This window comes from Mauremys reevesii, linkage group 13 (assembly GCF_016161935.1).
Source record: "Mauremys reevesii isolate NIE-2019 linkage group 13, ASM1616193v1, whole genome shotgun sequence".
NCBI lineage: Eukaryota > Metazoa > Chordata > Testudines > Geoemydidae > Mauremys > Mauremys reevesii.
Genome location: NC_052635.1, coordinates 33,080,563 through 33,097,585, shown reverse-complemented (window position 1 = coordinate 33,097,585; position 17,023 = coordinate 33,080,563). Strand labels below are relative to the sequence as shown.

Genomic DNA, 17,023 nt, shown 5'->3' with positions numbered 1-17,023 from the left:
GCTTAAAGTAGCATTTTTCAGGAACATAAATGTAACGTTAAGTGAGGAGTTAAAACTGTATACCTCAATGGAAGCAGGATCCAGCCCAATGGGAGCGGAGGATGCCCAGCAATACGCAGGAGGCACTCAGCACCCTTCAGGATCAGTCCCTAAGGACTCAAACCTCCTCTCACTGAAGTAAATGAGAGCTTTGCCCCAAATTTCAATAGGTACAGCACTGGCCTCTTCATTAGACCAGGAACCCAACATAAAACAACAAAAACACTGGGGGAAGGTAGGAGTGGCCTCCAGGCAGGGGGGCGTTATCTGTATGGAGAGGAGGCAGTTTGAGTGGACTCATTTTGCATGTCTCTTGTTGGCTACTTAGCTAGGTTTTTAAACAATACATGTATATTAATTCTCTTATTTGGTGGCTTCTTGCTGGAAAGTCTCAGGGAAGGAGGGACTTGGAAGTAGAGTAGGCGACTGACTACCCAAGTCAGGGTGGCTGCTCTCAAGCACAGGGGACATTCATGGAAGGAAGTGTGGGGACAAACACTCAAGTTGCTTTGTCAGCCTGTCTTCTTCAGAGAGCCAAGAGCGTGGGTGGATAGGAAGGGGTTTTCAGCCTCAGAACTGGCAGGTGGCAACCTCCTTGAAGTAGTCCAAGAGGGGCTTTACTGACTGATCAGCAGGTGGGGTGGGGTTGTTACTTCAAACTTTGTGCCAAATCCACGATCATGTGACTCAGGCTTGGAGGCGCTGGGCCAATTCAGAGGAGTTAGATGAACAAGAAACTGTGAACAGAAGGACAGGAGCAAGTGTCCAGCTGACGAACTCTCCTCCAAGTTCCTCTGCACCGGGGATTCCCCATGGCCTGCCAGTGCAGCAGCTGATTCCTGGAGGAACAAAGCAAAAGTGGGGAGGAAGGGATTAGTGTATTAACTCCTTCAAGGATAGTACCTGAGTGCATAATGCACCATCACTAATGGGGGCTCCAGCAAGGCTGCTAAGCAGGAAGCTGGCTGCTCTGTAGCAGTAGCCAATCACCCAGCCAATAAATCCTGAGGCTTCTGTCTGACATCAGTCTGCACCCACTGGGCCTGATACTGATCTCACATGGGGAAATCAGTGTCAACTCTATTGATACCAATGGGGTTACATCAGTGCAAAAGCAGTGCAACGTGAGATCACAATCAGTCCTCTTGTACTGAAGCATTTGATAAGTTGCAAGCCACAGGCAAAGTTCACTTCTTCAATGCACATCACCAGCCTCTACTAGACCTGGGCGAATAAGGGCTTTTTTGGTTCACTGGTAATTGAGCGGCTGAGGGAATAAACTAATTGTTAAAGTTCAAACAAAATATTTTGTTTCAATTTTGAGCATTTTTTTTAAATTTGATTTTTTTAATAAAGTGAAGGAAATTTTGAAACAATGTTTCAAAAAAAAATTTGTTTAAAAAATGTCAACATGAAACGTTTTGATTTTTTAAGTTTTTTTTTCAAACCAAAACAATTTGGTGAAATCTACAGGAATTCATGAAATATTTTGGTGACACCAAAAAAAAAGTTTTGTGCAAAAAAATTCACCCAGCTCTAGTCTCCTCTGTATCCTGCCAGCTTTCCTTGGGCAGAGCTCTCACTGTCATCCATAGATGCTGCAGACTCATAACACATTCTTGTTCAGTAACACAGAGCCATGCAGTACGGATCTATTTGTATGACAGGAAAAGAGCAGAAACATCACCGTCACCTTCTAAACTATTTTCTCCTAGGTTCTGAATGTTCCCAGCAAGTTATTGAATGTGTTTATCCTGAACTGACTAGAGAAATGTTCCATTTTAAGCAAATGTTTTTAAATACTTACCCTGATGTGTAGATGTAGCGTTTGTGAGTCCCAGCTCACATTAGACATACTCGTACTAGCTGGCTAAAAATAGTGGCGAAGCCACCGCATCACAAGCTAGCACATACCCACAAAGTTCAGGAAGGCTTGTATGCAGCGCAGCTACCCTGTGCCGACACTTGCCGCTGCCCATGCTACGCTGCTATTTTCAACATGCTAGCTTGAGGAGAGCTAGCAAGAGTATGTCTAACATGAGCTGGGAATCACACCCTCACTCTTGTGTAGGCGTACCCTTAATGTTAGCACAAAAGGTGTTGGCCAGACAGACAGGGAGCTTGAAATTTAGCCATAGAAAAAAAGGTATGGCACGGGCAGCAGCACTGCAAACTTCTCCCATTACACATGCACTACCACATGCCAACAGGTCTCAGCCTGGCCCTTTCGGAAAAGCACAATGGCTCGTTCAGTCCTCACCCCAGCGCCAAGAGCTGTCAGCAAAGTAGCTAGAATGATCTGTTGCTCCTGTTTGCTTTATCATTCTCAGAAGCCTGAATGATCACTGCCAATTGTACAGAGACAGCAATGCTGCTGGTTAAATGAGGTGCCATGTTCCAAGGTGCAGTTTTATACATCACACATGGTGGGGGAGAAATGAAACACTCTCTTTTCTGACTTTGGGTCATTTCAAGGAACTGGGGTTTGCATAGGAAGAATCAGGTTCCTAGATATTACAGAGCAGGCTACATACATGGACAGGTCCCACATGTTGTATGGGTCTCCTCCTCCCCGGGCCACAACATTATCTTTAAAAGGCTCAATTCCTTCAACATAAAGTACACTTGCCAGCTTTGGCCCTGCCGATAGGAAACGCAGTCTGTGTTCTGTTTAGAGGAATGTTCCCCCACTTCCCTATCTGGATGTACCAATTGAAGCTGTTTGTGGGCGGCAATCACCACATCTTGATTAAGACTATAAAGAACAGCTAATCCTTGCAGGCACCGGCCCCCAGAGCAGTTTGTAGCGCATGCTCATCACAGACATCAGTGCTTGTTGCTTAGTATTCTGAGGTCTGGTACCATTTAAAAAAAAAACCAACCACCACCTGTCCTAAGATTGCTGGATAACTTTACAGCCCTGTCACGTTGGGCTTCTTACCTCTTACCCTTCCATGAACAAGGAGGCCAATCAAACTCCTTGGAGTATCCCAGGTGTCCCCACTTATGTGATGGCTGCTACTTGGCCATCACACTGGGCACCTCCAGAGCTACAAGCAGGAGCTGCTACATCTTGAGCCAAAGACCCAAGGCTCCCTAGCTGTGACTGTAACAGATTCACATTCTCTGCAGGTCAGGCATGGAGAAGGAACCTCTCGCTAATGGGTTACATAGGCAGCCTTCAGAATCTCCTGTTCACTGGCTACTCAAATACTTGAATTGCGCCAGGCTAGGCAGGCAGGCGGGGGGGGGGAGAAGAGAGAGAGAGAGAGAGACAGACAGACAGAGACAGACAGACAGGAAATATTCAAAAGTACAACACCGCTGCTGAATTTATTTTAAACTCTCTCTCTGAAGTTTTACTTCCTGACAATCATTCTGGGAACAAGTAGTGAATGAAATGCTGGTGCCAGCTGTCAAACCGACAGCGCTGGAGGACTGAAGTGTCGAGATGGGATGGGTGTGACCCAGGCACCAGCTGCACATGCTTCCCTTGCAGTGCCTCAGCCAGGAACTGCAGTGACCCCCCCTCTAGGAATGGCAGATAGTTCAGCCTGCATGATCACCAGCAAATAGATCAATTTATCCTATTAGCATAACTGGAACGGTTACACAGGCTAAAGATTGAAACCAGTGTACTTTGTGGGGAAGGGAGGTTGGGTGCACAGGATGAGAGTTCTACGTAGATCTGGCCAAGTGCTCACTAATACTGCAAAGCTGTATCCCAGCCCCTGCCAGCTGCTGCTGCCTACTTCACCCGGGCTCACAGATTCTGGCCTGAGGAGTTTAGCACGACAAGAGCTCCCCTAAAATGTTTCAAAACTCAGTCGATACTCTGATATGTCTAGCTACTCTACTGGAGTGGCAATGCCCTCCAACACACGTGTTTCTCCCATCCCACCTGCTCCCCTTCCTTCTCAGAGATCATGGCTGACCAGCTCCATATGCCACCCCCCTCACATGCCATCCCTGCCTCCATCCCACTTGGCCAGTCCTTAAAGCCTGTTTCTGGAAGGAAGTGAAAAGGGAGCATCATGCACCAGCACAGTGCATAAGACATGCCCATAAGACATTCCAGACAGGTCTCAGCTCCACCACCAAATACTGTGAATCGCACACAGGACAGCAATTAGAGAAATCAATAAAACCGGCCCCCATAACTTGCACAACATTTCGTGGTAGCTTTAGGAAGAGCTATCTTCTAATGTGTGAATCATAAAAATACTTCCCACCACCCCAGAAGAGATCCAAGCCCCATTGCTCCCTCAAGAAGGTAAGGCCACAAATCCAGTTGAAAGGAACAAAAGAACCAACAAAATCTCTTACCCTGAAGTAAAAGCTAAAATGGCTCAGAAATTTGTTGGGAATTCTCTTTGCTTTCAAACAGCAGGGGGAGTTGTGGTGGGAGATGAAAGGATTGAGGTGATGGGGAGTCAAGGAATGAAATGAATGGAAACAAGATGACTGCCAAGGCTGGGATTATTCTAATCACTCAGGGATTTCAATTTATTGGGGGTAATCAACCTGTTAAGATTCCCCCATTAAGGATTTCATCACAGAAGGTTTGCCTTGTTAAGGGCTAGAGCGGTGCCTTGCCTTTAGATTATTAAAGGTGAATTCATTTTATTTATTTTTTTAAATCTCTACATGGCTTCCTATTCATCAGTCTCTTCATCATAACTCTGCAGTGCATAGCCCCCCCCCCTCCAACAACAGGAATGGCATTATACACAATGGCATCCCAATGGATTTGTAGGCTGCACCATCTTGCCTTCAATTGGCCAACTGCACATTCCACCACCAACCTGAAACTGCTAATTAAGCTTTCTTCTGCCAGGTGCTCTCACATCAGAGTAGGGCTTCATGAACCAGGGCAGTAGAAGGTAGGCTCCCAACATTAGAAACGGACACCTCACTGAGCTATATTGGGCCAAAATAAAGTCCCACCTTGTCCAAATTTGAAAACGAAAGATCACCAGAATAACCTGGCATCGTGCACCCTGCTGGTATGTCCCACGTTGGTGCCCATGAGCCTCTATCCATGGTCAAGCAAGGCCTGCGTAATGATTGAGTAGGGTCCTTTCTGGTTTACATACTCATGTGCACTGGGTGGAGGCAGACAATGGAAGGATTGAGGTGATGGGGCACATGTGTGCCATCAGCGACTCCAGCACCGTTCAGAAAGCCCATTCGCTCAAAGCCCATGATAAAGGCTAAGATTTTGTCAGGGATATTTTTAGTGAACGTCAGGGACGGGTCACGGGCAATAAACAAAAATTCACAGAAGCCCATGACCTGTCCCTGACGTTCACTAAAAATATCCCTGACAAAATGAGATGGTGGGCTCAGCACCCACTGCTGGTGGGGCTCCAGGGTCCTCTGCCGGCAGTGAGTCAGAGCTCTGGGATCCCTCTGCAGAGAAAACATAACCTAAGTGATGTTAGGGCTGGTGGAAGATGCTGGACTGACAACCCAGAAGGCTAGCCCCAAAACAGATGTGGCATAGGCAGCAGCAGTGTAAGCTTCCCCCACCTGGCCCCAGTGCTATCTGGAAGGACTATCTCTAGTGCTGCAAGAGGCATTCACTGTCCAAACCCCATTCAACCCTTGGTCTCCTTGACAAGACGGCCAACTGGCGCCACTTCCCATGAGACTTATTTGATTCAGCTTGGAAGCTAGACTGGTCAAGTTCACTACGTTTTATAATCTGTTTCACTTCCCAGTTTTTCATGCACCTGGAAATGGATTAGCTCAGCAACTCATCTCACATACACCACTATACAGCAAACAAATGGGAACAAATTCCATCTCTGCTGAACTCGAAAGGATTCAAGCCAGCTCCTTAGAGATGAAAGGCACCATGGATGAAATCTTGACTCCATTCAAGTCAACAGCCACACTCCCACTGGCTTCAACGGAGCTAGAATTTCACTCCATATTCCGTTAACGCTGCCCTAAGATCACCAGTTTTCCAGGTTGCCATCAGAGATTACTATTTTTAACAGAGACAATGCCGTTTTTCTTGCCCTATACACTAAAGTGTTAGAGCTGAGCGAATGACCATCTTCCCCCCTCCCCCCCAAAAAATCAGTTAAACAAAAAATTTGTTTTGGGTCAAAACAAAACATTTAGTTCAATCCAAAATGACTTAAGGTTTGTTTTACTTCTTTCGTTTTCAAGTGGCTTTTTTTTTAAATAAAAAGAGCTAAATTTTAAGCAAAATGTAGTTTGAAAAGTCAAAGTGTTTCATTTCGAAAGTATTGAAATGAAACAATTTGCCCCCCCCCCAAGGCAAAACTCTTCACTGACTTTGACCCAAATGTGTACATAGTTGCAGTCAACCCAAACCTGCATTTTTCCATGAATAAACTGTTTGACATTTTTTTGAACACTCAGTTCTATAAAGCTATGAATGTAGATGATGTTATTCACCAGACAGCTCGGTAAATGAGGAAGGGTCTCTTTCCACACCCCTGGGAAGGAAACTGGGCTGCAGATATTCTTCATTTCACCTAGTCCGATGCTCTTCTTTGGCTCCAGGATTTCCAACAAAATAACTAGTACACTTTTTAGTTCCGCTGACCACATCAGTTGGGTTTGCTGCTCTTTATCTAAAGATCTTTGCAACTTTCATACTTAAGCAGGGGGAAGAGTGGGAGGAAAAGAATCCAACGTGACTTGTTCTCATTAAAAGCCATGGGCAGCCTCTACGTAAAAAGGCTATTACTGGCTGCGGTAGGGGTGTGTAATATATAGCATGTTTTCAAGCCTCATAATCCTTGTTTATGGTTAGTATTTAAAAACAGAGCTATTCATTTCAATATTAAAGTTAGCTACAAGCAAAACACCCACAGCCCTGCCACACAGTGATTTCCAGTGCTGGAATGCCCTGCAGTTCCACAATGGGTTTTTAAATATGTTAAAAACAAAATTAAATTCCACCTGTTACCCAGACGTAACTAGGAAGGGAACTGTGTGAGAGAAAAGTGGAGGGGTAGTGAGGTCTAGTGGCTACAGCAGGGCACTGGCAAATCAGGACTCTATTCCTCCACTGACTTGCTGTGTGGCCACAGGCAAATTCTTCCTCCTCTCCTTTGGCCCACCTGTACAGTGTGATTAATGCCTGCAGAAGCAATTTGAGACTCCTGGGTGAAGGGTGCGATAGTGCAAAGATTTGTTTTGATCTCCAGTTACACTGGCTACCAGTCCTCAGCACCAGTGTCTGGGGTCAGGGAGAAACACACTATTCTGAACCACCCAGTTAGGGTCACTTGGGGAAACACAGTACAGATCTAGATGAGCCACAGGTCCACTCAAATGAAGTAAATGGTTCTTCTAACCAGTGCCAGCCTGCAAATAGATTTGGTTTTATTTGCTGGCCATGGGACGTTGGTCAGACGACAGGAGAGCCTTTTTAAAAAAAAATCATTACTGTGCTACTTAAATTAGGAGGCAGTGAGATTTAGCAGACTAAATCACAGGAGGTCCTGAGTTCCCATGCTGGCTCTGCCACTGGCTTAGCATGCAACCTTGGCCAAGACCTTTCATCTCAGTCTCTCTCTCTGTCAAATAATGATTATAATGTCACCTACCTAACACCCAGCGTTCAGTGAGGATTAGTTAACATATGTACAGGGCTCTGAAGATGTAAAGTGAGAGGTGAGCACAGGGTATTATTAAACTCTCCAAGCAGCTCAATGGGGAGGAATACAAAAATCCAATCTGAAGAGACACGAACAAGGCAGGATTCAGGGCTCTTACTTTTCGCTTCCACTGCCATCCCCATAGCAATGCAGACTCCTGGAATCCAGGGCCGGGTGCTGGCACTCCACACAGACCGTGTGCCCCTTGCTGAGATATCGCATCCACTGAGTATAGGAACTGCTCCCCTGCAAACAGCCTTCCGTGATGGCTGTGATCTGGAATTCGACACAATACCTGCAGCAGAAATGACAGTCTCAGCTAGCTGAACAGCTGCGTTACAGACCTACCAGTGACCGAGCCGGGTGAACAAAGATAATTTTTAAAAAAGGGGAAGTGCATCACAAAACACACCGTGTGCATTTACTCTGACAGGTTAGATTGACTAGCAACACTCAGCTCTAACATAGGTGCTTTCAACCTACAGATACCAAAGTGCTTCTCAAAAAGGAGGGTAAATATCGCTGATGCCCCTTTTACAAGTAGGGAAACTGAGGTACACAGCAAGTAAATGATGCTCCAGGAATAGAGCCAAGGTCTGCTGACTCCTAATCTGGTGCCTTGTTCACAGGACCATACTGCCCCCAGTGCTTAGTTTTGATTATTTATGGTAATTCTTCACAGGAGACTAAGACATGTCTTGTAGAATAATTCATAACAGCACCCAACTCAAGTAATTGGAGGTCTTTCTATAGCAATGTACTTGCTTTGAAGTGGGGTGAAGCTGCCATCTTTTTTATGAGGATTATCATGTTAACGGTGAGACTTAGCACTCTATTTGTGCCATGCTCAGATCATGCTGTACTGATGTTTTTAACCAAACCTTACAGGAAAGGCTAAGAACTGGCCTTGTTCAGCAAGGAGAATGGAAGTTTGAGGAGGTGGCAGTAACTGTGTGCAAATATATCACAGAACGGGGTTTTGCACAAGCAGGGCCAGCTCTACTGTTTCTGCTGCCCCAAGCAGCGCACCGACTTGCCGCTGCGGAAGGCGGGGGCAGTCCGTGTGCCCTTAGGGCAGCTCGCGCATTTCCGTGGCGGCTGAAGACAGAAGCTGCGCCGCCGAAAACAAGTGGACATAGAAGCTGCCGCCGAATCGCCGCCACAGCAGAAACGCACGAGCCGCCCTAACGGCACACGGACTGCTCCTGCCCTCCACAGTGGCAATTCGCACGCTGCTTGGGGGCAAAAACACAGGGACTGCCGCCCCTTGCAGATTGCCGCCCCAAGCACCTGCTTGGGAAGCTGGTGCCTGGAGCCGGCCCTGTGCACAAGCAGAAGTTTTCCCTGCAGAAGCTTAAGTGAGGGTGATGGATGTATGCACATTATGGAAACTTGTGCGCGCGCAAGGGTGCAGAACCAGCAAGTGCACAGCTGCCGTAGGGTGCCAGAGGTACCAATATCCTCCCTGTGACACTTACAGAAAGGCAGGTGACAACAAAGAAAACCTCTCCACAGGAGCTTGAAATAAGATGCCGCAGAGAATCACCAGCCTGCAAAACCGAGTAAGGCAGGAGACAAGAAAACATGCAGCAATCCCTCTTAGCGATCTGCTACATGGGCCTGCAATAGCAAAAGCAGCCCCTACTGGGACGAGAAACAGGGAGGCAAGGCCAAAGTCAGCACCCTCACAGATCTTAGTTCTTTACGGTGAGTGTAAAGGAGGAACGTTTGCCAAATTCGTGGCTATGTCGAGAACCCCAGCCTGGCGACTGATCAGCACTCGCACATCTGTGTCTCACGGGATTTAAAGTGCACGAGAGCCACATGCAGAACCTTGATGCTTGCCAGTACCCGCGCTGTGTAACGGTGACACTGGGGGAAAACGTGCAGCAGGAGCTTAAGGGAGCCAAGCCCATCAGCTGGATCTCCCTCCAGCTCTTGATGCAATCGAGCCAACCAGTACAATAACCTGCCTCCTACACAGGAAGGATGCCCAGACTCTGCTCTGCTGGTACCCAATAGGGCAATTTACCAGGATCCCAAAGGGCAAAGCTAATTTGCATAAAATGGAGCCAGCTGCACCTGGCTTCACATTTAATACAGAGCTGCTGCCCACAGAGACTACAGCTCCCAGCATGCTGGAGCCTCCTTAGCCTCCGTAGCCCACGCTTTCCTGTTAATGCTGAGGATAACTGTGGGTCACACTGTAGCCCAAATGGCTATCACCATTACAAAGCTGAAGATCGACTGTAAACGAGATACACAAGGATAAAAACAGGGGGTCCATAAATGCACTCTTCTTTGACAGCAATTAATAGGCATTAAGGGCCTATACAGTTGAGATAAGAAGTTCCTACGTCAGTGATTGATTTATTCTAAGTACCATGACAGTACCAGTGCATACACACACATTCTTCTGACTATTTAGGCCAGGGTCTATGCTGGAAATCTATTCATGGTAAAACAAACAGCAAAGAGCACAGCGAGACAGACTACCCTGCCAGCAAGCCCAGCACATGATGGGAGAAAAGGGCACTGGACCCCGAGAGAAGTAGGTCAAGGGAACAGGCTGAAATGACTGCGCTTTGCTTACGTGATTCTAAATAGCAACAACTACAATTCAACTCTCCCCATCACGCCAGCTTTACATCCGTGGAGTCCCGCCGACCTCAGTGGAGTTACTCCTGGTTTACACTGATGTTCCCAAACAGAGTCAAGCCCTTTATTTTGTGATGTTGGTGCTGCTCTGGAATCAGGCTTTAAGGGTTTGTGGGATCTGGACTTGTAGATTCGGTGTTTCCAAACCTGCACTTTAGCTTCCACACTAAATTGTACACCTGGGTTCACACTTACTGAACCTGGGTCTTGCAACCACGCTAATGAATCCATACTGAACTACACAGACCATCTGACTTGGGTCTTTGGTTTGACCTGTGGCCACATAGCAAAATTTCACAGAGGAACTCGGGTTTTGACCCACCGGCCCCCACCCCTCAGCCAGGTCATAGGACTAGGGTCCTGATTTGTATGTGGACCGAAGGGGAGTTTGGGCTCAAACCTGAGTCAGAGCCCAGGCTTAACACGCCATGTAGACATAGTCTAGAGGTCTTCATCCTGTTGAACATTTGCTTTAAGACAAGACCCTGGGTGCAATCCTACACATGCTGAAGCCAATGAGAAAAGGTGTGTGAAGTGTGATTACACTGCAGCCCCCTACTTACCCTGATCTTTCATTTTCGCTGGACGCAGCTCTCTTTTTCCTTGCATTCCCATAACCTCCTGTAGTTATTAATGCTGGAACTGTGCACAAAGAGAAATAGCACGCATGGTAAGTGACACTACTCCACTGAGGCCACTTGTGCCTGTCAAACAATAAAGATTCGGGCTCTGATGGTCTTTAATGGCACATAATTTTTACTTTGGCAGGAAATCAAAGACAATTCCATATTATCAGTGAATATCCAGCATTTGATTGGAGATAAAAGGCAGTAAAAGGGGATGAATATAAATTTATCAGAGCAGTGCCAACCAACAGAGAACAAAATCACGGTTAATTTAATAGCAACTCTCAGCAGGTTTGAGTAAGCTGATTTAAAATAAACCTGAACTATTAAAGCCACACTAGTAAAGAAGCCAAAGCCAAACTCCGGTCCCAGAGACATCAGCAAAATAAATCAATCAATCAGTTGTCAGTGGAGTTATACCCATAGAAAGTCAATGTATTCAAGATCAAATCAGCCTTTACTCCAGATTTACATCAGAAACTGGCATGCAAGAGAAAAAAGGTGATACTTTGCCTCTGATGGGTGCCATTCCTCCATGAATTTTGCAGCTGATTTATAAAGCCACCGTTCAGCGCCTCCTACGGCCAAATTTTCCCTCCTACTTACGAGAATTTTCCTCAACCGACTTAATAGAAATGACTCCAGATTTACACTCACAAGTGAGATCAGAATCAGACTCCTGGTGTTTTACTTTTGAAACATACCAGATTACACTAAACAGCATGTACGAATTAAAATAAAGGTCCCAGAAAGGATGCCCACAAACCCCATATAAAAGGTTAAATTCGGTTCTCAGTCACGCTGGTGTAAATCCAGGGCAACTCCACTGACTTCACTGGAGCAAACTCCAAATTTACACTGGTGTAACAGAGCAGAATTGGGCCCAAAGGCTTTATCTGCAAATAACTCCAGCCAACAAACACTACAGAAAAGATTTAGTGGCCAGACCCCTGGATTCAAACAATCCCTCTTCAGCCCAGGACTCAGCCATGTGCCCAAGAGGTTGCGTTTTCAATGCACTTACTAAGGGACTGTTTGCACTCAGCTCCTTCCTGGTTCCAATACTCCACGCAGCCAGCCTTCTCCTCCAGAGGAGGACACGCCTCGCCTCCGTTTCTAGGCTCCTGCACGACGTGTCTCCTCCGAACTCGATATGTTGCCCGGCAAGGCTCTGCACAACCACTCCAGTCACTCCACTCGGATACAGCACAGGAGACCTCTGGGAGTGGGGTGAGAAACAACAATGTAGGCTGCAGAAATCGCTCACATACAGGAACCTTCCCCTGACTAAAGCTGTGGGATGCTGAGTTTGCAGCCAACCGAGACTGCCTGCCATATTCGGTCACACACAGAGCACTTCCCAGCAGTTTCAGTGGAAGGCCCCATGCTCTCATCGCAGGAAAGTACTTGACCCTGGAGGAAGTTTCAACAACTCAGGCTAGTCTGTGTGTTAAGGGGTTTTGCACCCACGTAGCTACACTGCAGCAAGGAAGCACTGCTGTAAAACGGTTATGCCTATTTTTATGGCCAAGTGGCCTGTACACACACAAAAAGGTAAATTTACCCAGAATAATATTTTAGGATTTCAAATAAAGACCCTCTCCTTACCCTTTACAGTCACCAAAGCAAACATGGTAGAGAAGTCTGTGAAGTTTGTCCCTGGAATGGGGTCATTGGGCCTTGTACTAGTAACACAAGCATTACAATAATATTTAGAAATAGCAGCATTCTGGGTTTATTCAGTGCATGTTTATGTTTTTGCTGCCTCTGTTACTGCTCATTCGGGAAATATTTACGCAGAACCACCAAGGGTTCCATCTTCCCCAGGGCCTCTCATCCGCCTGGGTGGTAGTTTCATCCAGGCATCCAGCAAACTTTGGACTAGAACAGAACTCTAGGGCATTGGTCCTATCACGACTGAATGAGCGCATGGTCCTTAAACTGGCCCATAGGCCAGGGGTTCTCATCCTCTCTCTTTCTGAGGTCCCCCCCCATGCTATAAAAAGTCCATGGCCCACCTGTGCCACGACAACTGTATTTCTCCATATAAAAGCCAAGGTTGGCCTTAGGGGGTACCAAGCATGGCAACTGCCCGTGGCCCCATGCCACAGGGTCCCCCACAAAGCTCCATTGCTCAGGCTTTGCTTCCGTCCCAGGAGGTAGGGCTCAGGGCCCCGTGCAGTGGGGCTCCGACTTTCTGCCCTGGGCCCCAGCGAGTTTAATGCAGGCCCTGCTTGGCAGACCCTCCTGAAACATGCTTGCAGCCCCCCAGGGTCCCCCGGACTCCTGGTTGAGAGCCACTGCCACAGGCTACCTGGGAACCACAAGCTGAAATAGTTACAGGACTAAGCAGCAGGGGGAACATTTAAAAAAAAAAATGAAGTCCATCAGGGTATTGGAGATAGTCTTATGCTCTAATCACTCAACAAAACTGAGTGTTGGGAGAACTGGTTTCCTATCCCTGGCTGGATCTGCCACAAGTTTCCCTATGTGACCTTGGGCAAGTCATTGCATCTCTGTGCTTCAGTTTCCTCATCTGAGATAGGAATAAATATTATAATCATTTATTTGTACTGTAATAGCACCTACCGACCCCAATCAGGGCTGAGAGCTTGCTAAGTGCTGTAGAAACACACAATAAAGAGATGGTGCCTATCCCAAAGAGCTTACCATCTAAGCCAAGAGACAACAGGCAGATACAGTCGGACAGACCAGGGAGTACAAGGTAAGAGTGAGATGACAAACAGTGCATCCCATGAGCTGCTTCGAGGTGAAAATTCATCAACATTTGTAGAGTAATGAGATCCTCAGAGGCAGGACATAGCTCTGGATTGAGACTCAGGAGTCCTGAGTTCTATTCCCGGCTCTGCCCCAAGCCAGCTGTGTGACCTTGAGCCAGCCATCTCCCCCGCTCCAAGCCTCAGTTTCCCCATCTGTAAAATGGGGCTAATGGTACTGACCACAGGTGCTGACTCCCTCATTTCCCCTGAGGTGCTTGATCCTCACTCCACCCCTTCCCCCAATGCCCCACCCAATCTCTGCCTCTTCCCACCCCGCCAAGTTCACATCAGTTAAGAACATGTCCCAAGTCCAGTTCCCATGCTCTGCTCACTAGATCACTCCCCACCCTTTTTTTTTTGCTTACCTGATGCTAATTTTTTCAGCACCTCCATAGTTTGAAATCAGATTCCTCATCCCCACCTCATTTTCAGTCACCACTACACTTTAAATATTTAATTGTAATATTACTTGAATAAAGTAAATCTGTAGTGAGGAAAAATAATTTGAAACAGTCTAGAGATATGATTCAATATCAAATACATTTGAGTTCCTTGCATCCAGTATAAATGAACCATTACTAATATCTTTTGCTCCAAGTTGTTTCTTTACGGAAAATGACCATGTATTTTTGGACATAATTCAGTGGCTAGTACATTGTTATACCTACAATACACCACTAGATGGTACTGTTTCAAAATACTATCATTTATTTATACATCACAATAACCAGTATTCATAACAGGTGGTTTGCTGCAAATTTTGGCAGCTTTTGCAAAAGTGACCTACAAAGAAGAAAAATTGTACTTGCCTTTTTGGTTTATTTATAATGCATGAAAAGATTTTTTTTTCCCTGCTAGTTTTATACACTAGAAATTTGGCCGTTACCATTCCTTGTTTTCTTGGAAGACTCTATAGACAACTGGGAAACTAGGAGCATTATATAACAAGGAAAGTGTTATTATTTGGATTACAGTAATGCCTGAAGGCTCCAGTCATGTTCAAGGGCCCATTACGTTAGGTGGTATATAAAACTGTGCAGGGGAAAAACAAAACAAAAAACAAAAACAGTGCCCCAACCCAAGAGTTTCAAATTAGGTTGTGAACAAGACTCAACAGTGACTGACAAACAATAGGAGACAAGGAGTAAGGGAGGACAGGGGTAACAGTAAGGAATCACATGGTTACATACATCAAGTATTGCACAGCTAAATTATTGGATTTTTTTTTTAAATACATACATAAAGTCAGCTATTCCTGACTGCTGCTCAATCTAACCATCGCTGGGAGTGAAACCTAACTGAGAGGAAACAGGATTGACAGTCAATTACGGGATTTTTGGGGACCACATCCTGAAAGAAACCCTTCCCAACGCCCTCTTGTGGTCTTCAGACAATTCCCCCAACCTTGCAAGATCATAAGCAAGCATCTCAAAAGTTCACCACCCTTGCCAGAAGAACAGATGCATAAACCTACAGACAACACCCCCCACACACACGCCTTTCAAGATCCGTCAGTCCTACACATGCCTATCACAACACCATACCCAGTACACTAAATGTCCTACCACCACCTATGTGGGCAAAGTCAGAATCACTACACTCTCAAATGAGCTCTCAGAGAAAAATGATGAGACACAAAAATACTATGCCATCTGCGGGTGAACACTTTTCACAAAATGATCACTTCACATGTGACCTCTCAGTCTTTGTCCTCAAAGGAAACCTGTGCCGCACCTTCAAAAGATAAGCCCGGGAGCTTAAATTCATGACTTTGTTAGACACTAAAAACCATGGTCTTAATAAAAAGACACTGGATTTATGACTCATTATGGCAATCTCTAACCCACTAACCCTCTGTGTCCTATGACTGCAGAGGTGTTCAAAGTGAAGTGGGCAGTTAATTCTATTTAGGGTGACTCAGAGTGTCAGCTTTCCCAAGCCTGCAGAAAAACTGAGTAGCTTGAAAGCTGGCCTCTTTCACCAACAGAAATTGGTCCAATAAAAAAAAAAAAAATCCATCCATCTTCTCTCTCTAATTAGGTTTTTGTTAATTCCAATACCTGGCATACAATTGGGAAGAAAGTTCTCCTGGTTAATAATTCAACCCCCAGTCTCTTCAGCTGAGGGCTGAGAACTCTTCCACTTCAGTTACCTAGTCTTCCAAGGAGGCCTTCAAGGAAGATATGACTTGATAGTTCTAAACTAAGAAAAGCAAGATTTTTTTATATATATATATATATATATATATATATATATATAAAGAGAAAGGGAGTGAGGGGTTATTTTGTTTGTTTCACACCCTCCCTCCCCCTGCTCTGCAGTTCCTTTAACCAAGGACATCAGCAGCAGGTCTACCCTTACAATTCTGCAGTGGTGCAACTGCACTGCTGTAGCACTTTAATGAAGATGCTCTAAACCAGGGGTCGGCAACCTTTCAGAAGTGCTGTGCCAAGTCTTCATTCATTCACTCTAATTTAAGGTTTCGCGTGCCAGTAATACATTTTAACATTCTTAGAAGGTCTCTTCTATAAGTCTATAATATATAACTAAACTATTGTTGTGTGTAAAGTAAATAAGGTTTTTTAAATGTTTAAGAAGCTTCATTTAAAATTAAATAAAATGCAGAGCCCCCCAGACCGGTGTGAAACACACAAGGTGCTGCTGAATTACAATCCAGTCCACTGGCTTAGTGACCGTGTACAGAGGCTGTTTGAGCTCTCAGAAGAGCTCCCCAAGGTTTTGAATAAAAGTTTCACCAGAACTGTCCCAAAAACTACAAGATCCAGAAGTACATGGTTACCTGCTCTTTTTGAAAGAGTTTTTACCAAAGCTTGCTTCTTTGAACCTGGAGCTTCAGAAACCTCAGCTAACAATATTTGATAGCATTGAAATAATTAATATATTTAGAATGACAATCACCGACATTGTCCAGCACCTACAAGAGGAATGGGACTTTGAGTTTTGTTTTGTTTTTTTAAAAACCACGAGCTTAGTCAGTTTCTCAGCTGTCAGGATGAAAATGTAAAGCAAAAAGTCAGCTTAGGTATTCAGTTACAGCTGAGTATCCTGTTGGAGGATCTTGAAAAGTGTTTCAGTGAGGGAAACTTTTTCCATCAGTACACCTTTGTGACTGACCCATTCAACAATTCCGGTTCAGCTTTTTTGGCTGCAAACAAACTAACTGCCTTTCAAGACAGATTAGCTTCCTTTGACTCTTTGGATTTAAGGAATCTCAAATCTCTTATGCTGAAAATGTGCAATGATTCAAGAATGAAAA

The 17,023-nt window shown here is 45.4% G+C and overlaps 1 protein-coding gene across 4 annotated transcripts in view; it reads right to left on the bottom strand.

Annotated features, from left to right (window-relative positions):
- Positions 1 to 335: 335 nt before the first annotated feature.
- Positions 336 to 17,023, bottom strand: part of LOC120381044 (somatomedin-B and thrombospondin type-1 domain-containing protein-like) — a 44,683-nt gene continuing 27,995 nt past the window's right edge. For 3 of the 4 annotated variants that reach the window (XM_039499076.1, XM_039499075.1, XM_039499073.1), the window contains 4 exons: positions 11,991 to 12,185; positions 10,904 to 10,982; positions 7,801 to 7,977; positions 336 to 878 (listed from right to left, as the gene is read on the bottom strand). In XM_039499076.1, coding sequence (XP_039355010.1) covers positions 761 to 878; positions 7,801 to 7,977; positions 10,904 to 10,982; positions 11,991 to 12,185 — 569 coding nt within the window. In that variant the 3' untranslated portion in view covers positions 336 to 760. Of the gene's footprint in view, positions 879 to 1,553; positions 1,692 to 7,800; positions 7,978 to 10,903; positions 10,983 to 11,990; positions 12,186 to 17,023 lie in introns of those variants that run through there. The other variant, XM_039499074.1, reaches the window with a different exon arrangement.